The sequence below is a fragment of the Meles meles genome, chromosome 12 (genome assembly GCF_922984935.1).
Source record: "Meles meles chromosome 12, mMelMel3.1 paternal haplotype, whole genome shotgun sequence".
NCBI lineage: Eukaryota > Metazoa > Chordata > Mammalia > Carnivora > Mustelidae > Meles > Meles meles.
Window position 1 is genome coordinate 43,375,419 of NC_060077.1, and position 23,339 is coordinate 43,398,757.

The 23,339-nt window shown below is 35.8% G+C and overlaps 1 protein-coding gene across 1 annotated transcript in view; it reads right to left on the reverse strand.

Annotated features, from left to right (window-relative positions):
- The window catches only part of NDC80 (NDC80 kinetochore complex component), a 50,932-nt gene that overhangs the window by 23,484 nt on the left and 4,109 nt on the right, over window positions 1-23,339 (reverse strand). The window contains exons 4-11 of the mRNA XM_046025283.1: window positions 21,532-21,655; window positions 21,282-21,454; window positions 20,468-20,570; window positions 12,617-12,706; window positions 9,962-10,055; window positions 8,422-8,528; window positions 7,547-7,691; window positions 3,729-3,934 (exon numbers count right to left, since the gene is read on the reverse strand). Coding sequence (XP_045881239.1) covers window positions 3,729-3,934; window positions 7,547-7,691; window positions 8,422-8,528; window positions 9,962-10,055; window positions 12,617-12,706; window positions 20,468-20,570; window positions 21,282-21,454; window positions 21,532-21,655 — 1,042 coding nt within the window. The remainder of the gene's footprint in view (window positions 1-3,728; window positions 3,935-7,546; window positions 7,692-8,421; window positions 8,529-9,961; window positions 10,056-12,616; window positions 12,707-20,467; window positions 20,571-21,281; window positions 21,455-21,531; window positions 21,656-23,339) is intronic.

A 23,339-nucleotide genomic window follows, 5' to 3' on the forward strand; every position in this document is an offset into this window, starting at 1 on the left:
GCTACACCAGCCAGAGGTGGCATGTGGAATAAAAATTAATTCAGAAAAAAAGATGATGGATCAAATGTTCATATTAAATTTTTGCATTCTGCTACCATTTTTTAATCTCTCTCTCATCTAGTACCCTAAAGTTTGCTTCTCACTGTGTATGGCTTACTCTGCCCTAATCAGATCACTGCTTACCTATTTCCCACATAATTTTCTTCTTTTGCGTGATCCTCCAAAATAAAAAAACAGCATTTATACAGCTAATTTTAGCTAGTCAAGCTCAAGAGTTCACTTTGTCAGAGATTCATAACTTCCCCATACTCACACAGTGCTTGAGAAATAAAACATATTAATGTTTGTTGAAGGAGCTTATTTCAGATTCACTGATGTAGTTTAACCACACCTTACTTTATTCATAAGGAAACTGAAGCTATGAGAGGTGAGATAACATGCTGAGTTGAAACAGGTATGTGATGGAAAATCCAGGGTTAAAATACAGGTTTACCTGTATTCTAGGTTCAAAGACTTTTGGGATCACCACTACAGCCTACTTCTTATAAATGTCTATGTTTCCCCTTAATACACAGGAACAGAGGTTACCTAGAAGGTAGGATGAGGGAGTAAAGGAAGTCAAGGCAAAGCTAAAGTATGGTGAAACAGGGATTAAAAAAAAGAGGCAATGTTTACTGCTCATACTAAACTGTTCTTTCCAGATGAAAAATTACATACGTAGGTGTGCAAAATACAGATTTTTAAAAATATAAAAGAGTTAAAACCTGACTAAGAAACTATTTGTATTATGCCTATAATGTACTTTATAAGGCGACCAGGATGAAAAACCAATATTGTCCCTTTGGGCAAAAAGAGATGCTTTGTTTGAACTACTTTTTCATTTTAATAACAATGATAAATATTTTTAAGAAATGATGTACTAAGGAAAGTGCTGGCACTAATATGATAAAAAAAAAACATTACCTTTGGAGCAAAACAGAGACTAAATCTTTCTCAGTGAGGTATACATTTTAGTACTATACCTACCAAAAAACAAACATTATAACTGAAAATACTAGGGTAGAACACTTCGAAGGTTAATTTTGAAACTCTCTAGTTTATTTCTTCCATAAAAAAAAAGAGCCCTTTGAAAGACACATTTTATTACCTTTTCTTTCTTTTTTTTTTTTTTTAAAGATTTTATTTATTTATTTGACAGAGAGAGATCACAAGTAGACAGAGAGGCAGGCAGAGAGAGAGAGAGGGAAGCAGGCTCGCTGCTGAGCAGAGAGCCCGATGCGGGACTTGATCCCAGGACCCTGAGATCATGACCCGAGCCGAAGGCAGCGGCTCAACCCACTGAGCCACCCAGGCGCCCCTTTATTACCTTTTCTTAAAAGAAGAGTCTTAAATAACTTTTCTTAAGAATGCAATAGTATATATAGCAGAAAAGATCACTTTGGAATTATTTGATAGAAAAGTTTTATTTGGTTCCTAGATAACCTGTTAACTTATTGCTGTTTTAGAATACGTTGGTGTCACATGCATGATTACACTAAATCATTAAGAAAAAGTTCATATCTACTGAGAGCTACATTAAAAAGAGTAAAGACTGCACAGCTAGCAAGAAGTATAGCAAACAGAAGTATAGAACATTTATTAAGGGATTGCCAACAAAAATAAGGATAATCTTTAATTATCTAGAAATTTATATGGCCAATATGCACACTTTCTCAACAATGTTGGCTAAAAGGATAATGTGCTACCTATAAAACTGAAATGAAGGGGTGCCTGAGTGGCTCAGTGGGTTAAAGCCTCTGCCTTTGGCTCAGGTCATGATCCTGGGTTCTGGGATTAAGCCCTGCATTGGCCTCTCCGCTCAGCAGGGAGCCTGCTTCCACCTCTCTCTGCCTGCCTCTCTGCCTGCTTGTGATCTTTGCCTGTCAAATAAATAAATAAAATCTTAAACAAACAAACAAACAAACAAACAAACAAACAAACTGAAATGAAGTCAAGTAATTTGGTTCTGGTGAAGGTCACTAGTGACTGCTGTTATGGAATCTGAAAGAAACTTTTAAATCCCCTTACTGCATTTGACAATGCGAATTCCTTCCCGACTTTTTTCTCAGTTTCTATCCTCTTGATCATTCTGGCTAGTTCTCAGTTACTTTTAGGTTTCTCTTGAGGAACCTTTGTCCACTTTAAGATGCTGGTGCTCCCTTCCTCCTGTGAATTCTTCCTTGGTGAATTTATCTACCCTTGTGGTTTCAGTCACAATACACACTGATTTTTACTTAATCTACATTGCAAACCCTCATATTTTATGCTGAGGTTCAGACTCAAAGAAAAATAGCCTGTTAAATATGTTTTCTTGGATGCCCCATGGACCTAACAGGTCCAGCATACCATCCCTATTCCTGACTGGCCACTTCTCTTCTATTTTGGAGTGAGCACAATGCCAGACACAGTGAATGCAACCCTTTTTCATCAGGTCTTATTCACTCTACCTCCTAAGAGCACCTCCTAAGTAGTCAGAATCCACCCACTTCTTTCAATCTCCACTAGCACTATCTAAATCTAGTTCATAACTTCTTACTGCATTACTACCACAGATCCTTATGTTTTGCTCCCTTCCAATCCATTTTCCACATGACCAAAAATGAGTTATTTCTGAAATGTCATATGTTTAAAAATCGTAAGGGCTTCTTGGAGCTTTCAGGATAAAGTCCAAACTTTCATATATGAAAAGAATCATTATTGTCTGGTATATGCTTTTTCTCTTTTCTCTTTTGGTGTGCCCCTATCCCTTGCTATTAAGCTCCAGCCATATGAAAAGATTCTGATGCCAGAGTACAACACACTGTTTTCTCTCTGAGCTTTCCCATGTACTTGTTTGCTGACTCCCCTACCCTTGCCAAGAGAACTCTTACACTTCCCAATTCAGTTCAGGTGTTACCTCTTCAAGGAAACCTTTCTAAAAATTACCTCATACAACTTCGCACACCACAAACACTACTTCTGCATTAAGAATACTGTATGTTTTGGGGCGCCTGGGTGGCTCAGTGGATTAAGCCACTGCCTTCGGCTCAGGTCATGATCTCAGGGTCCTGGGATCGAGCCCCGCATCGGGCTCTCTGCTCTGCAGGGAACCTGCTTCCTCCTCTCTCTCTCTGTCTGCTTCTCTGCCTACTTGTGACCTCTCTCTCTGTCAAATAAATAAATAAAATCTTTAAAAAAAAAAAAAAAAAGAATACTGTATGCTTCCTCAATACCCTGTGCAAACATCTTTTAGAGGTCTGATCTCATGGTCTCATGAACTAGACTGGAAGTTTCTTTAGGGGAGAGTCTGTCTTTATATCTTTATTCTTCTGAGCTCAGCATGGGAAGTGGCACACAGCAGATGTTAAAGAAATGTTTGAATGGTTAATAGGTAAATGAAGGATGACTCATATCCTCTTCTAGAATAAAAGGCACGTGATTTATGAATATTATTTTCATGGACTTAGAGAGACATTTTTGCTTATTTCTTGGCTCACTGCTAAAAAATACAGACTACCTTAAATCTGATGGAGAGAAATTGGGGTGTTACTGGAAGTGACATGTGTGTTTTAGGGATGAGTGTGTTTTAGTAAAATGTCAATGCTAAAGTTTTAACTCTTTAGCCAATTTATTCTACCCATTCAATTTTTCTTAATTGAAAATTATGAATGTCAGCTTTAAGTTGCCACTGTGGAAATGGGATGACATACCGCCTCTTTTCCTCTGGCATATTTTAGCTCTTCATTCCATAACTGCTGTTGTTCAGCCTCTAGATCCTTGGTTAATTTATTAATGGTCTGTTGCAATTCATTTCTTTCATGATTTATTCTCTCGATGTCTGCAACTGAGTACTTCTGGTTATCGACAATATTCTGCAGGCGAGTATTCTCCTGTTTCATTGTTTCATATTCTAGTTCTGCATTGAAGAATACAAAACTGTTAAGTTCTTTCAATTCCTACAAAGAAATTGAGGCCGTTATTTATTTATTTTTCAAACATTGTTGAGCCAGATTTAAATTTTTTTAACTCAGTCTCTACACCCAATGTGGGCTCAAACTCACAATTCCAAGATCAAGAGTGGCATGCTCTACCGACTGAGCCAGCCATGCACCCTGATTTCATTACTGAATAGACTTGATTAATATGTCTAAATTTCCAAGTTATGTACATGTATATTTTTCTCTTCTCTTTTTGGGGATGATTCTATTTGATCTCACTTTGTTAACAACATTTCTGAAAGATGATACAACTAAAATTTTATGTTAGAAACTTACTTCCCTATTGGCTTGCATGATTTTCAGAAAGTGCAACATGAAAAAAATGCGGCTCCCCACATAATGATTAAGAATTATTACACTTAAGAGTGATAGTCTGCCAAAGTTCAGTTCAAATGCTTTTTATACTCCAGCATGATTCTCTGCAATAAGTCAACAAACCCACAAATTCTTCACAAATATAAAAATATTTATATTAAAATACATCACTTTATTCTTATTCATGGACATTTTCAGTGGTTTGATCAAACAGTAAGTAACTACAGTGGTTAAGTTCTTGCTCTACTTACCAAAATTTTTTAAAAAAATATTTATTTATTTGAGAGAGTGCGAGAACAGGTGGGAGGGGCAGAGGGAGAGAGAGAGAGAATCTCAAGCAGACTCCACACTAAGAGCAGAGCCTGACGTGGGGCTCGATCTTGATTCCAGGACCTCAAAATCATGACCTGTACTGAAACCAAGAGTCACATGCTTAACTGAGTGCACCACCCAGGCGCCCTTCTATTTACCAGAATTTATAAGCAAGAATGAGTATATTATTGCACTAAGACAAAATGATACTTACAAACAGCAAATGATCATGCAAAGAGCAAGAAATATTTAAACAAAATATTTGGGGTTATACAGAATGGTATTTTCCAACCTTTTATTATTCACAGCTTATAAAGAATATGATAGTACTTTTAAGTAGGCTGGAATAGATGGATGAGAATATGCATGACCAAATGGGCTAAGACAATCATTCCATGGGTTTACAGGATCAAGATCTTGGCTTTGTTATAACTCATTTGTAGCACTGTTCTTGTGAAGTTCCACATTTAAGTTCAAAATAAAAATAGATGAAGTAACACATTATATATTTATCATAGGAATCTGCACAAAAAATCCACAATGTACATCCATCCATCCATCTATCTTTCTCTCTCTCTTCCTTCCTATCTATCTCTATACCTATTTATAAACAGACAGTTTAATTAGGTCTCTTTGATTCTTGGCCTCGAGTGACTTTAAATAATCATGAAAGGGGCGCCTGCGTGGCTAAGTGGGTTAAAGCCTCTGCCTTTGGCTCAGGTCATGATCTTAGGGTCCTGGGATCAAGCCCCACATTGGGATCTCTGCTCAGCGGGGAGCCTGCTTCCCCCTCTCTCTCTGCCTGCCTCTCTGCCTACTTGTGATCTCCGTCTGTCAAATAAATAAATAAAATCTCAAAAAAAAATTATGAAAGTTAAAATACTCAGAATAAAAACATCTTAGGTTAAGTTATAAAAATTATCTCAAACTAAATCAATCTGGAATAGTAAATCATGGCTAAAATATCTCTCTCACCTCTTTAGCCTGCATTTATGGGGAAAAAATTCTCACAAGAAAAGTAGGAATATGAAAATTCTCTTGATAAATACCAATGAGGAAGACAGACTATTATAAAGTATTCATTTAATTGCATTACAAATATATTTTTTCAAAAATATCTTGTTTAGGGCGCCTGGGTGGCTCAGTGGGTTAAGCCACTGCCTTTGGCTCAGGTCATGATCTCAGGGTCCTGGAATCGAGTCCCGCATCGGGCTCTCTGCTCGGCAGGGAGCATGCTTCCCTCTCTCTCTCTGCCTGCCTCTCTGTCTACTTGTGATCTCTGTCAAATAAATAAATAAAATCTTAAAAAAAAAAATATCTTGTTTATTTGTCAGAGAGCGAGATTGAGCACAGGCAAAGGGAGTGGTAGGCATAGGGTAAAGCAGGTTCCCTGCTGAGCAAGGAGCCTGATGTGGGACACGATTCCAGGACCCTGGGATCATGACCTGAGCTGAAGGTAGATGCTTAACTAAATGAGCCACCCAGGCATCCCTGCCTTACAAATATTGCTATGATAAAAAATTAGTCTATGGCTTCTTGTCATCACGGATAACAAATATTAGGGGCCAAGTGTAAATTATTTAAAGGCTTGGTTTAGAGCAAATCTAATATATGTAATCAGAATTATTTGGAAAAAATAAGCTGATTTAAGCAAATACTCATATTATTATTATCTTTGACTTGACAGATGGTTAATATTATATAGACAAAGCATTAAATCAAATATCCTAAGGACTATCTACACAAATTCTATGTGGGACAGACACAATCTGTAAAATCCTACAAGAATAAAACTGGAGTGGACAAACACCTAGAAAAATAGTACAATAGGTCCATAGGATTATTCATTTTGTAAAGTGCCATCCAATGGCTCTGTGATTTATGAATACTTCCCTTTGCTTGCCTTCTGGCAGTACAGAAATATCAATCCATGTGTTAACGGTATTTTTAATTTTACAGTTATGACTGATATGTGCTTATGAAAAACAAGGTTAGGAACTCACAGGATAGAAACACACTTTCTTTAATTGGGTTTTTGCTTCCAAAGAATTGTAGTACTTTCATCTTTCCATCTTACGTTTTCAATCAGCTTAAGTTGCCAGGTGGTTTAGGAGGTAGTAGTAATAAGACAATTGTAGCAGACTGAAGCCAGGAGAGGTTTAAGAATCTGGCTTATTAATTACAAGGCAGAATAGAATATATATTTCTATCAGGCATCATATGTTTTTAGATTAGGTCCCTCTTGGCTTTAAAAAAATCAGACAACTGAGAACATGTTAGAAGGTGTAGTAGGTTGAATAATGGTTTCCCAAACATATGAAATCCTAAATTTGTAAATGTTTCTTTTTTTTGGAAAAGGGTTTTTTGCAGATATGATTAAATATTTTGAGATGAGATTATCTCATCTCATTATTATGTCCTGGCTTATCCACTGGGTCCTAAATGACATCATAAATGTTCTTAAAATATAGAGGCTGAGAGAAACAAACACAAACAGAAGAGGAGACACACATACAGAGAAAAGGCAATGTGAGGATGAAGGCAGAAATTGGAGTGACATGGCCAAAAGCTCAGGAATACCATCGGGAAACAGAAGCTGGAAGAGACAAGGAATGAATTCTCCCCTAGAGTCCTTGGAGGGAGCTTGTCTGTGCTAAATTTTGGACTTCTGGCCTTTAGAACAAATTTCTATTGTTCTAATCTACCAATTTTGTGGTATTTTTCGATAGCAGCCTCAGAAAACTAATACATGCAGAAGGCATTGAAAACTTGGTGGCTTGCTATAGCCATTCATCATTAAAGAAAAAATGATACAGATGACAAAGTTGTCTGTGTATGTGATAAACCCCAGGAAGGTCCCCATTCCAGTCTGAATGTCCTCTTTTAGCATTGGTTGTGCTTACCTACTCGAGAGATTTCTTCATCAAGACCATTCAGTTTCTGGTCAAGGATGGCTGAATGAGACTCCAAATTGCTCATGTATGCCTGATATTTTTGAACATCTGCTTGTAAGGAAGTTTTCAATTTTCTCAATGACTCCAGACGATTCTTTAAAAGAAAAAAATATTCTAATTGATAACCATTCCTTTACTTGAAAATAACACAACATTATTTAAATTCATCTTAGAGAAAGGTGTATTAGCATTTTCTATCCCTTTTAGAGGGAGCCAAAGAACTAAAAGGGAACTTTGCTGTTATGTTATTACCTAACTAAGAAGATGTACTTTTCGGGAAGTCAGTTTGGGATACAAAAAGTCAAGGGCCAGAATGAAAAAGCACAAACATTAAAATCTGATGTTTTACAGTATAGTCTAGGCAATTCAGTAATATTAATACCCAAATAAAATTAGGTATCTGGATATTATCATCTAGCTTTTAGAAAGCTCTTAGAATACAGTACATTCTATAAACACACATATCACCATTACCTTTTCACTAACTACATAACTCAGGGCTTCTTATAAATTGTGCTCCCTAGAGGTGTATAACATGGGGATCTTGTTCAAAAGATCTTTTTGGCCTTATGTAAATAGGTAAGATTCTTTCATCATATTCTGAACACCATTAGTTCAAGACTGATAGAACACAAGGGAAAACAAAGCTCTAGAGATACCAAACATGTTTTCATGGAGAGTTCTGTCCTATGTAAAAAAAAATTAACATCCAAGAAACTTATTTTGTTAATTTTTTTTTTTGGAATAAAGAAATAGATGGTGTTCCCTAAGGAGATCAAGAGTCCAAAACAGCTAAGTATATAAACCTATTCATGTTTACTAACCGGTTCTTTTTCTCTTTCTTGTTCCAGTCTTGCAATCTGTTCATTCAGTGCTTTGTTTTTTGCTGCTAATGATTCCAGCTTGGAAGCATCTACATTAAACAAATCCTCTGGAGAGAAAACCCCAACACTTAGTAAGATCTCAATTCTGCCTAGAAACATTTTCCCCCCGGGTCTTCACCATTGCTCTTTCCCTTATTTCCTTTTTGGTCTCTGCTCAAAATGCTACCAGTGAAGGATATCCTACCCTCTAAAATAGCAAACCTTTCCATTCACTACACTTTCTACCCTCTTACCTTGCTTTATTTTTGTTCTTGGAGTTACCACCCTTTGATTTATGGTTGTTAATTTGATTATTATCTCTAGTAGAGGTAACTTCATAGGACAGGGATTTTCTATTTCTTATTCATTACTGTATCCTCAGTGCCTAAGGTGACTTGCCCACTGTAGGTATACAATAAATATTGTGTCAATAAATGAATTCACTAGATGCTTTTTATATTAGATCACTATGAATTTTCCTCTTTTAAAATGAAACATCATTTACCTTGCTCCCTTTCTTATGCTGACAAGCTGAAACTGTCCTGTTATTTCAGGAAGATACGTCCAATGGGAACATAGGGGAAATGCTTTCACCTTTTGTGCCAATAGTGGCAAGGTGATATTCTCCTGTTTTGATTGATTTCATTGAAGAAATAGTTTTGTTTTTTTAAGATTATTTATTTATTTATTTGACAGAGAGAAATCACAAGAGAGGCAGGCAGAGAGAGAGGAAGGGAAGCAGGCTCTCTGCTGAGCAGAGAGCCCGATGTGGGACTCGATCCCAGGACCCTGAGATCATGACCTGAGCTGAAGGCAGCGGCTTAACCCACTGAGCCACCCAGGAGCCCTCACTGAAGAAATAGTTTTACACATCTTAAATTTATCTGTTTTACCCACCATTCTACCATTTTACATTTAAGACTATTTCAGTAAAGGAAAAAAGATTAAATTAATTCCTCTGGACCATTTTAGAGTTAGCTAGGAAATACTGAATGTCCCTAGGTTATAACAGAGTGGAAATATAATGAAGAATTTCTTTCATTGGAAATATAATGGTCCATTAACTGCCTGCCACACATTTTGAAGGGACCTTAAGACTTCTCACTAATTGGTAATTTCTCAAACAATAAAGCAAGAATATCATAGGAGTATCACAGGAATATCATTTTACTGTTTATCTTCTGTGTTCCTGGTAATGTGTCTGATACTTTACATACATGGCTACCTAATCTTGCAAAATCTCATTAGACAGATTAAGTAATTTGTTAAGGTCACGTAGCCAGGAAGAGCTTTGCCTCAGGTCTGACTCCAAAACTGGGATTCTTTTCGGCTTAACTATCACTTCTCTCCACCAAAGAAACAATGAAGACAAAAATTAGTAGGCATCCAAACACATTTAGAGTAGTTCACATAAACTGGGTGTGGTAAAATGAGCTACAACTCCACAAAAAGAGTTTAATACATGAGTAATAGCAAGCACACTAGGAATGAGAACACTTACTCAGCTTTGACTGCAACTCTGCATTCATCTCTTCAAAACTGTCAGCCCCAGTCATGAAACTCTCATAGCATTTTATGGTGTAGTCCAAAAACAACTGATTGGGTTAAGCAGATTTAAAAACAAAGCTATTATTCTCTTTTTAGTTTGTTTCATTTTTCTAAGTGAAAATTTAAACTTGAATTAAAAAAAAAGTCAGGAATACTTAGTTATAAGAACTCCTATAAATGAGACACAAACCTAGGATCTATCATTAATTGTGTTGCACAGACTTACTCAGTCTGCTACTTGTAATGTGACTGAAGATAATAAAGAACACTTAAATTTGGATAAAGGTGATACTTAGTAAACAGTAAGGAAACCATACAGTCAGAATTTTGAGGTCAAACAAGGAAGCTTATTAACAAATATAATTCAACATAAAATGCTCATTCATCTTTATGCAATCAACCTTATGAAAAATGTAAATGAATTGATGATGATGTTAAGTCCAATTAAACTAAGTCTAGCTGTGAAAATCAGAATGAAGGCTATAGTTACATTGTAACTTCAGTCTAAAAGAATGGCATGGTTAGTAGATATCTAAATAGTAGAATATTAGCATTCTTAATATTTATCCAAGAGAAAGTAATACTATATTTTGCCAATATGAGGTGTTTTGGTCACTGAAGATGCAGGCTTTGTTAGGAGGTATGGATGGCTGATTAGAATTTTCCAAAGCCTATATGAAATAAATATCCCTCAAGACAAACCAATTCCCTTTGTGCTGATTCTTTGCTAATTAAACAACCTCCATATTACTTGGTTGATATGGAGAGTGTACTCTAAATAGGCAGTATGAGTATTCCTCTAACTAGAAAGGTATACCACTGATGATAAATTAATATATTTTCATTCTATTTCAGATCAGTTTCTTGTGAATTTGGTGACAGTGAATCAGTTTCTTTAAGCTTGGTCAACTTTGATTTTGCAGATATAAAAAAAATTAAATTTCTACAGTCAAATGCTCTGCTACTAACAAACTGAGTTTCTGGATCCACAAGGTGAGGCTCAGAATCTGGCGAAATTATATACTTTGATAATCTTCTTTAATTTAAAATATTTTCACTAATATTTTATACAGAGCAGCACTTTAAAATTTCTAAAGTCCTGCTCTGTATATTCTCATTTGAAATAACAGCTAAAATAGAAAGGATAACTTTTACTGGTTTAACCTTTAGGATAAATGTTAAAAAATTTAATATTTAGTAAGTGTTGTATTTGGCTGCAAAACAAGGTACAGATAAATCTAGTCTAGGGCACATATTGCAACATGGGAGAATTCTTTGGAGTAGGATCCAAGGCTTTCTAACTGCTTCTCCAGCAGGGGTCATTGCTGAAGCAGTAAAAGGTATGGTTACTCTGTTTAAAAAAAAAAAAAAAAGTAATCATACCTCTTTGACCTATTTCCCAGGTAGTAATAAAAAATGAAACTAAAGTTTCTTGCCAGTTTCTTTTTATGGCAAATGCTCCAAAGAGTGTTGATTAGAATTAACACAGAAAATAAGTTTTCTTTTTAGGGAACTGCATGGTGAGTGATCTTTTACATGTGCTAGGGCACATTAATTTTAATCTTAATATTATAAATCTATTCCTTGGAAGTAGTATTTGTTTTATTCAGACACATGCATTTGCTTATTTTAGGAAATATGGTGAGGTTAGTTACATAGTTTAGGCTCCAGTAAAGTATGGATTAGGAACCAACTTAGACCATGTTTACTTTTATCTCAATCCCTTCTGGAAGTGGTAACTTGTATCTAAGTGGTAATATGCCTAACTAAAAAGGCCAAAACAAAACATAAACCCTACATGTAGATTTTAAGACTCAAAGACTTATGTTTTCTATTGACAAAGAACTATATTAGACTTATGTTGCCAGTACTGCTATCTTCATTCTAAAAGGTAAGCAAGGAAAGAAATGTTACATTTATATATTAGAAAACAACATGTTATGATTTAATTCCAATTTCCATGCATTTTCTACTTACTTAGTTAACATTTAATTAATTTTTTAAAAAAGATTTATTTTAGAGAGAGAGAGAGTGCACAAGTGAGTACACGCATGTGGCCACTCATGTGGGAGGAGGAGCAGAGGGGGAGGGAGAAGTCTCAAGTAGAATCCAAGCCAGGCATGGAGCCAGCTATGGGACTCGATCCCATGACCCTGAGATCATGACCTGAGCTGGACACTTAACCAACTGCACCACCCAGGTGCCTCGCTTAGTTATCATTTAAAATTTCTATGCCTACTTAATTTTAAGAAATTACAATGTGATTCCAAGAATAAATTTAAAATGAAAAAAATTCAATTTTAAAAGTTTTTCGGGAAGCACAAAGACAAACTCTACAAAAGACTATATTAATTTTTTAAAAAAGGTTTTTATTTATTTTTGGGAGAGACAGAGTAAGAGAGCATAAGCAGGGGGAGGAACAGAGAGAGAAGCAGAGCCCCCACTGAGCAGGAAGCCTGAGGTGTGGCTCCACCCCAGGACCCTGGGATCACAACCCAAGCCAAAGGCAGACAACTAACTCAGCCACCTAGGTGCCTGACTGTATTAATTTCAGTAGTGACACAGTTAAAATACCAAGATAACTAATGTTTATGGTAATGTAAGGTACCTTATTATGCATAATTCCATCTTCAGTTTCTTCTCCCCAAGGCTGTCCGTCATCAAATAAAGGTGAGCTTTCTTTCATGGCATTATGTAACTAGTAAGTACACAAGCAACATATTTAAGTCAATGAAATGTGAGAAAAACACATAGCTTTCACGTTTTGTAACATTTGTTTTAGTGTCATTTTTAGAAGCATTTACATTATTGCAGGGCTGAAAGTCTCTAGAGAGATCATATTATTGAGCATTAAAATGTAATCCTTTTGCTATTTTAGCAACTTAATCCATTACAATTAGAAAAGGATGGATTCCATATTTACTTCTATAAAATATGATGTATATACTACTATTAACTCATTGAGAGCATATATACACGTTTTGATGCAACTCTGAGAATCTAAAAAAAAAGCCTGCCACGTTAAAGGCGAACCAAAAAGGATTATTCTTTTATATGAACTCAAATTTGGTGCTTAAATGTTATCTCCAGACTCCTTCAGTATGTATAAATATGAACTTCAGATAGATCACAATATGAAATTCAGAAATGCAACTGTTAAAGCTAAAAAGTGATAACAGATAATACATTACAGTAAAACAGATGTTTATAATAGTAAGCCAAAAGGAAAATGGGTAAGGGTTTTTAAGGCAAAGAAACTCCATTTTGGAACACCTATTTTTTTTTTTTTAATATTTTATTTATTTATGTGACAGACAGAGATCACAAGTAGGCAGAGAAGCAGACAGAGAGAGAGAGAGAGGAGGAAGCAGGCTCCCTGCGGAGCAGAGAGCCCGATGCGGGGCTCAATCCCAGGACCCTGGGATCATGACCTGAGCTGAAGGCAGAGGCTTTAACCCACTGAGCCACCCAGGCGCCCCTGGAACACCTATTTTTATAAATTGTTTTAAAAATACAACCTTCCAAACATGAAAAAAATCACTAGAAAATGTAAATGAAATTGCTATGAAATGTAAACATATAAATGTGTATCTAGTATAATGCACAGTAAGGTTCTAAGAGAAGTACCATGCATTAGGAATGAAAAAGGAATGTGGCTTCTACTAAAAATATTTCATTAACTTTTCTTATCCTAGGACTTACATATCAGATTCCTAAGTTCTTAGCCCAGAGTTGCTTGCCATATCTACTTCTATCCTATTCCAAAGACAGTCATATAAGACTTTTTGTATTCACTAAGGTGAATGCAGTCAAACTCTATTAACTCATCTTTTATGACTTCTTCCTTTGACAAGGCTTCAATAATCAGATTTTTAAAAATTTATTTATTTTTAAAGATTTTATTTATTCGTTTGAGAGAGATACAGAGATGGAGAAAGAGAGAGAGCACAAGCAGGGGGAGAGGCAGAGGGAGAAGGAGACTCCCGCTGAGCTGGGAGCCCAACATGGGGCTTGATTCCAGGACCTGGAGATCATGACCTGAGCTGAAGGCAGACACTTAATCATTTGAGCCACCCAGGCACCCCACAATGAGATTTAAAACTAAGTCTGAAAGATATGTAGGGCAGAGCCCAAGATGAAGAACAGAATCTTCTACCTTGTTATCAGGGTAGATAAGTGTTTCTGTTGCTTTGACAAAGGTCCATGTGAAAATTCTCGATACTCCATTAAGTTAAAAAAAGACCCTTATAGAGGGACAAACAACTCACCAGGAGCTATATAAAACATTACTACAAGAATTAAAAGTTCTTCTGAACTGAGGAGATTTGGTTGAAACAGTTTCAACCTGAAACTATATAGAGATAACCAGAAGTGTGGATTTGAGTAATATTTTTTCAGTAAAAGGTGATTATTTTCCAGTATACCACTTCTCTATATAGTGAAATAGAAGAGAGGAGAAAAGAACTCAGAAAGCCTGAGCCTGCCCCTCTGCCCAAGTAGGGGAGTTAATCCACAGCTCCACCCACTGCTCAGTGTAGCTCTTAGCCCTACCTGACCAGAAAGCCTGTTTGGATTCCTGAAATGCTTCTCAGCTCCGAAATACCTGAGCTAAGAGCCTGGAAGGCAGAAGTGATCATCCACTGAGCAAAGCTAGTGACCTCATTTGGACAGTAAACTTGGGGCACGAGTTGGTTTAAGTCAAGACCACAAAGAGCAACTGGGGTCTATTCTCCTGCTCTGCTCAGGCAGGAGAACTAATTCACAACCTTACCCATGGCTAGTATAGCTTCTGGCTCTGTCCAAGCTGGAAACCTAGCTGGAGCATCTGGAAAACTGCCTGGCTCAGGAGCTGAAGAGAGCTTGGTTGGGGCTTTGATCATCTGCAGAGGAAAGTTAGCAACCCCGTCTGGCCAAGTCTGGAGCACAGGTTTGCTTCATTAGCTTTGCAAGAAGAATCTTGCCAGCCTTGGATCTGTTCTCTTTCCTCCACTCTGTTAGGGAATCTGATCCGTAGCCCTGTCCACTGCTGAATACAACCTCCAACCCTGTTCCAGAAAAACTTACCAGAGCTCATGGGAATCTCAATAGCCTCCCCTCTAGCCCCAGTTACAGCAATTGAGTGGAAAACCTGCTCAGTGGCTCTGTTTCTGCAGACCCAAGACAACAGCCCTGTTATTCGGGGAGCTAAGCAAGCAATTCTCTCTGATTTGATTCCCAAAAAGCTTTGCTGGCTGAGGCTTGATCGGAAACCCCAGTAGGAAAAGGAAGATAATTTATGGTGCTATCCAAAGCTGAATACAGTCTTCGTGCCACCTGACCAGAAAACCCAACCAGAGCAGCTGGGAATATGGCAGGGAACCAAGCCAGCAGTCTTCTCCTACTGTAGAGTAGCACTTCCCCTTCTCCCCTAACCTCACAACTTAGGCAGTGACCTTTCCCCAAAATAGACCCTGATATAAGCCCCAATTAACCAAGTACATTATACATCTAGATACATCTAAAAACCCAATCTGAGCTGACTGGTAAAGAACTGTCTCTAAAAGAGAACCTGTCAAATGTGGAAGAAGAGACCACTTACTCAAATGTGCAGGTACCATCATAAGGAATCAAGGATCATGAAAAATAAGGCAAACATGACATTACCAAAGGAAAACTAATAAAGCTCCAATAACTGACCCTACAGAAATGGAGATCTATGAATTAATTCAGAATAACCCTCTCAAAAATATTTACTAAGGTATAAGAACACACAGCCAACTAAACAAAATTAGAAAAACGATGTATGAACAAAACAAGAAATTCAATGAAGAAACAGACACTATTAAACAAAAAATCAAATGAGAGCTGAAAAAAAAAAAAAGGCTGATCTAAAGAATTAAGCAGAGAGCTTCAAAAGCAAAGTCAACCATGCAGAAGAAGGAATCAGTGGGCTAGAGGACAGGACATTGGAAATTATCCAGTCACATAAACAGAAAGAAAAAAGAATGAAAAAGAGAAGTGTATGGGACTTATGGATCATCATCAAATGATATAATATCTGCATTATGGGAATCTCAAAAGGAGAAAAGAAAGAGAAGGGCACAGAAAGTATAAAGCAACAAAGACTTTAAACAAGAAGAGATGAAAGTATAAAGTATAAAAATAAAGTATAAAGCAGTAAGAGACTTAAAGCAGTAAGAGATGAAATCTTCCCAAATGTAGAAAGAAAAATGGACATCCAGATCCATGAAGCACACAGGACCCCAAACAGGGCTATGTTGAGACTATTATAATTAAATTGTCAAAAATCAAGACAAAGAATTTTGAAAGCAGAAAGAGAAAAGAGAGAAGTTACATACAAGAAAACCCCTGTAAGACTATTGGTGGAATTCTCAATAGAAACTTTTTTAGGGCAGGAGAGAAAGGGATGGCATATTCAAAATATTGAAAGGAAAACAACTGTCAACCTAAAATATTATATCTGGAAAAACTGCCTTTCAGAAATGAAGGAGAAATATAGACTTTCCAACATAAAAGCTGAGGAAGTTCACCATCACAAGACCTGCCTTACAAGGAAGGTTACAGGGAGTTCTTTGAGTAGAAGAAAAAAAGATGCTAATTAACACTGTAAAAACATATGAAGGTAATGTAAAACTCATTGATAATGATAAACATACAAAGTCTTCTTTTCTAATGTGGTGGTGTGTAATTCACTCATGACTCTAGTTTAATAGTTAAAAAATAAAAGTATTAAAAAGAACCATAACTGCAATAATCTGTTATTGGAAACACAATATAAAAAGGTATGTAAACTGTAACATCAATAACCTAAAATGTAAAAGGGGAAGTGGAAGTGTAGAGTTTATGAATGTTATTGAAGCTATCAGTTTAAAATAGAATGTTACAGTTATTATTCTTTTTTAAATTAGGTTCTACACCCAGCATGGAGCCCAGTGTGGGGCTTGAACTCATGACCTGAGATCAAGACCTGACATCAAGAGTTGGACACTTAACCAATTGAACTATCCAGGTGCCCTGAATGTTATAGTTTTTTTTTTCTTTTTTTTTAAGATTTTTTTTTTTTAAAGACAGAGATCACAAGTAGGCAGAGAGGCAGGCAGAGAGAGAGGAGGAAGCAGGCTCCCTGCTGAGCAGAAAGCCCGATGCGGGGCTCGATCTCACGACCCTGAGATCATGACCTGAGCCAAAGGCAGAGGCTTTAACCCACTGAGCCACCCAGGCGCCCCCTGAATGTTATAGTTTTAAAGATATTTTATCTAAGCCTTATGATAATCACAAGGGAAAAACATGAAGTAGATACATAAACAGATGATGGTCAAAGGATGCTGATATCAAAGATCATCACATTTCAAAAGAAGATAGTAGGATAAGGACCAAGCAGAACAACAGATCTACAAAACAGAAAACTATGAACAAAATGGCAATAAATCCTTACCTATGAATAATTACTTTAAGTGTAAGTGGATTAAGCTTTCCAACCAAAAGACACAGAATGATTGAATGGACAAAAATAAGACCAAAAATAGGCTGCCTACAAGAAGCTCACTTTAATTTTAGAGACACAGACTGAGAGTGAAGGGATGAAAAAGATGTATCAGACAAAACAGACTTTAAAAATGGTAGAAAGAGATAACAAAGGTCATTACATATTGATAAAAGAGTCAATTCATCAGAAGATAAAATATTTATGCAACCAACATGGGAGCACCTAAATATATAAAGCAAATACTAATAGAACTAAAAGAAATAACAGCAATACAATAATAGTTAGAAGACTTTAATACTACACTCTTAACAATGGGGAGATCATCCAGACAGAGAATAAATAAATTGCAATTTGAACAACACTACAGACCAAATGGACTCAACAAACATACACAGAACATATCCAACAACAGCAAAATATACATTCTTCTCATGAGTACAAGGAAAATTTTCTAGGAGAGACCATTTATTAAGTCATAAAACAAGTCTTAGTATAATTCAAGAAGAAATCATACCAAGTATCTTCTCTAACCAAAATGGTATGAAACTAGAAATCAACAATAGGAGGAAAACCGAAAAAGTCACAGGAACATGAAAGTTAAATATCACTCTCCTGAACAACCAATGTAGCAAACCAGAAATTAAAGGGGAAATGAAAAAGTATCTTGAGACAAATCAAAATGGAAACACAACATACCAAGCTGTAGCTAAACCAGTTTAAAGAGGGAAGTTTACAGCTACAAATGCATACATCAAGAAAACAGTTCCCAAGTAAAGAAACCTAGCTCTATACCTCAAGCAACTAGAAAGAGAAAACTAAAATAAGTCCAAAGGTAGCAGAAGGAAGGAAACAATAAAAAGATTAAACACAATGAAGTTATAAAAATGGTAGGGAAAACAGTGGAAGAAATTTTTTTTTTTTTTTTTTTTTTTTTTTAAACATCAGAGACTAAGAAGGCCATCCTAAGTCTGGCTAAATTTCTAGGACTCTGTTAAGTGGGAAAGATAATTAGAACAAGAAACCTATGATGTCTCACTGGTTCTTACAATCTCTCATTGATTCTTCTAGTGTTCAGTTCTACTATCTCAAACAAACCAATATAGCAAGGCGGAAATTTCTACCTATATAACAGATTTGGAGGCATCTCCAGAAGTCCCTCTCCAACAGAAGCCAAAGCAGGTACTCCATGAGGTCTTGCATCACTGTGGAAATGCTATCTCCTAACCACTTATGAATGCTTAAGCTGCTTAGTGAAACAAGGATAAAGCGTTCTATTGACAAGAGGAGTATTTGGTAGTGGGAAAAGAGAGGTAGTTATCCAACGTCTATGGATATCACTGAGGAGAAACAGATTGAATTCACAGACATTATACGTAAAGCTCAATAAAATGTGAGTTGTATTAACGGACGATGTCATTGGATTTCTACTCTTATCTTGACAATGGTGGTGCTAAAAGTACTGAGATGTCTTCTGGGTCAAAATCCAATCACTCAGTGCCTGCCTGTATTTTGTCAAGGGATTATCAATTGCCAGAGAATGTCAGGACAGTATTAGTTTTAGGGATTTTAGCACTAAGGACAGGAAACTCAGAAACTATAAAGGGAAGAAAAAAAACTATAAAAGGAAGAGACTGAACTAGACTAGATAATAATTTGCATTTCTCAATAGTGAAAATACAGCACATAAATCAAAAGGGAAAAAATATCTGTACCATATCCATATGAGCTAATTACTCCAATCTGTTTTTGATGTTTAAAATGATGTTCCTATAATTCAATAAGAAAATAGAAAAATGGCAAAAGACACAAATAGGCAGTTGTAATAAGTGTGAAATATGTTCAAGTTGAGAAGAAAAATTACAAATATGAAAAAAATCATGTTTCCACTCATTCGTTTAAAAATATTGATAAATATAAGCAGTTTTATAAAGGTTAAAATTACAGAAACAAAAAAAATATATACATAAAATAGGGCAAAAAAAAAGTCCACAAGAAATAGCAATGACAAACCATACAAAAAGACAATTGCTTTTATAACATATATATATTAAGCTTTTTTTTTCACCTTTCAAATGGTAAATGCATATGCTCACATTGTTGAGGAGCTTTTAACTGGTGCAAGTTTTCTGCAGAGAAATTTGTCAATATACATCAAAAGTTGAAAGAAAAAAACCCACATACTTTGCGTAACAAAAATGCATCTTTAAAACTATAGCCCAAGTCTCTGCTCCACAGGGAGCCTGCTTCCTCCTCTCTCTCTGCCTGCCTCTCTGCCTACTTGTGATCTCTCTCTGTCAAATAAATAAATAAAATCTTTAAAAAAAACAAACAAACAAAAAAAAAAACTATAGCCCAAGGAAACGTTTTAAATTGTTGTGTCTGAGGGGCGCCTGGGTGGCTCAGTGGTTTAGGCCTCTGCCTTCAGCTCGGGTCATGGTCTCAGGGTCCTGGGATCGAGCCCCACATCGGGCTCTCTGCTCCGTGGGGAGCCTGCTTCCTCCTCTCTCTCTGCCTGCCTCTCTGCCTAGTTGTGACCTCTCTCTCTGTCAAATAAATAAAATATTAAAAAAAAAAAAAATTGTTGTGTCTGAGTTGTGGGATTATGGGTATATCACTTTCTGTGTATTTTTGTATTTCCAAAATTTTTTGCAATGAATATGAATTTTAATTAATAAAGGGGAAAAAACCAAAGTAATGTTACGTACATAATGGGGGAAATAATTTCCTACCTTTTTTTTTAAAGCTTTAAAACCTCATGAAAACAAATAATTTCCTTGCCAGTGTGGTAATTCCTTACTCTCACCTCTAGAAGCATTTATTAAGAGTCTGAAGAACTTAAACACAAATGTGCCTTGGAAAATGAAAACAGTTGCAAACTTTGAGATAACTGGCAAAAGACAAAGAAATAACACTATCATAAGGAATAAAAAAAAACTTTCCTACATATACATTTTAAAATGAAAAACCAAATACCTTGATGCAGTCTATCAGCCAAACCAAGGCTGCCACAATGTGTGGCCATGTATGAGGGGCACCCACTGTATACATGGAGCTTTTGGATAATGCAAAAGGATACCTATGAGAAATTAGAAAAAAAAAATAAAGGCCAACAATGTTAATTTCCTGAAAATAAGGCTAAATTTGGCAAGAAGTTACATTTGAAAAATTCCACATATATACCCAAAGTCTTGACTTATTTAGAAGATATTTATTAAGATTTCATCCTTGGTCATCTTATTCTGAAATGAGATTTCAGAATCTCATTTCAGAATCTCATTGGTTTCTTCTCTGCAGATTATTTCATGCATGTATACCTAACACTGTAGAACTTGATTTATAACCAGTATGCTGGACTTCTCTCCTGAAAGATTTTTTGTTCTCTCAAATTCAATGTACTCCAAATAAGCTACATGTGTATACTCTTCATCTTCAAATCCATTTCTTCCTGTGTTTACTCTACAAAGCCATTCTTGACTTTACCCACCCCATTTTCTCCAGGCCTCCTATCCTGTCTTTTTTCCTTCTATAAAATCTGTGGTATCCAGCCCATCCTATCTATTCCTTGTCATCTCAGTATTTGGAAGGCCTTATGAACTATCTTCTATAGTTCTGCAATAACGTTCAAACAGTGGTTTTTCTTGCCTTTTAAATTTATTCTAAGATATACTGCTCACAGTGATCTTAAAATACATGATTTTTCTAACTCAGAATCTTTACAAATCAATTGAGTCTGATTCTTCTTTGTGTTTCAACAATCTCTCTAGGCTAATAAATATAACATACAAACCCAAGATCTTTAAAGATTCTTGGAACCTCTTCTTCAAACTTTGTGTCAGGAAGTTCATACGAAGGGCACAGGAAGCCATAAAGAAAAGTGAAGATCTTTAGGAAGTCTTTAACAGAAGGAGCTTGTAGAGATTTCATGGATACGCTATACGCATAACCATTTTCTGTAAGAAACTACAATAATTTTTATGAAATATCAAACAGTTTATAATAAAAAATTATTGGGAAATACTTAAGAGAATATAAAATACCTCACAGAGTTGTCGAATACACTGCTGAATGAATGCTTTGTCATTAAGTGGTCGTGGGTCCTTGATTTTTTCAGAACTGGAAAATATACCAAATTGACTATTCCGGGATCCATGTCCACTAGTTCTGGAAACATAAAGAGCCAGTCAAAAGTATTTCTGGCAGTGGTCAAGTCTAAATTATTTCAAGGTGATCTTGTATTTTACTAGCAGCAACAACATCAAAGTTCAATTCTTTAATTCAAAGGAGAGAAAAAGGGCAAATCATGATAAGTATAAAATGAGATGGGAAAAAAAATACACCGTGGTGCTTTGCATTCCTAACACCATCACCTAAGAATGTGCATTTTGAGTCCACTAGATCTTCTGTAAAACCATTCTCCAAGTTTATTCAGTAACCCAAGTCCTTTCGCCATCCTTTTTAGCCTTTCATGATTGCTTCTTCACTCTTAACCCCTTCATTTGCCATCATTTCTTGTGAGAAAATTGCTTTTGAGATGTTAAAATAGGTTGTGTATGCTTTTTCTCTTGAATATTTTTGTGTCATGCAATACTATGTATCTGATTGTTATTTACCATAAATTTACATGGTGCAACTTTTTAGTCATTAACTGATGCAACATATATGTTCCATTCTAAGCCTTCCCCACAAAACAAAACTTTACATTTTTATAATGGTTCCTTTTGCCTAACTTTGTAGCCTGGTTTCACTAACAACTGTAGCTTATTAAATAACCTTAGAATAATAATTTTCTTTATTGAACATATACCACAAAACTGAGATGCAATGAACATTGGTGTAATATTTGAACTCTGTTCATCAGAGATCTATTTCTCCCTGCAGGTTTGCTTACTGCTTTCAACTTCTCTCCTGCCAAAGCTCTAAAAGTTCTTTAGCTTGGGCCCTCTCATTCCACAGCCCAGATTCGCTATTTTTTCCCCTGAGTAATTTGACAACTACTTTTCTATAAACTGTTATTACTCATTTTTTTTTAACCAAAAGGAGTACATGTATAGACTCAGCTGTTACTCTACACAAAACTGCACTATTAGACATCTTTTTAAGTTAAAAGAGAATACCCTAACCAATCAAAATACTGTATCATTCAATTTATAGCTTAAGATCACAAGGCCTAGAACCAGAGTTTGTGGTTTCAAATTCTGCCTCTTGTTTCTAGTTGTATGACCCTAAATAAATTACTTAATCTGTGCTTCAATTACCTTTTCTATAAAATGGATACAATAACAGTGTCTATTCACAGAGCAGTTCTTAGGATTGATTAAAAGAGGAAGTACAGACAAAGTACTTAAAACAATGTCTGGCTCAGAAAATGTTATTTTATAATAATTATCATGATCTCTGAGGTTTACCACTGAGGGAAAAGTTACAATACAAAAATGTCTTAAAATTCTTCATCAGTGGGAATGAATACCAGAAAGAGCTTAATTTGGTTTCAAGGCAAAGACTTTTCATAATGTAACAAACATTTCATCTCTGAATATTTTCAAAACAACTGAACAGGTTTGTCTTAAAACAGTTATATTTGGTTTTGGTGAGATAAAAGAACATATTATTTTTTCAGTTTTGGGGTTTATCATTTCTTAAAAAAATAGATCAATTTTATTGAGTTGTAATTTTCTTAAGAGTAAAATGTATCTGTTTAAAGTGTCCAGTATGATGACGTTTGACAACGTATACACACATGTAATCTCTGCCACAATGAAGATATGAAGATATTGAACATTTTCGTCATTGCAAAAGTTTTTTTACTCTTTAACAATCAAGCCTTGCCCTACCTTCAGCATAGGCA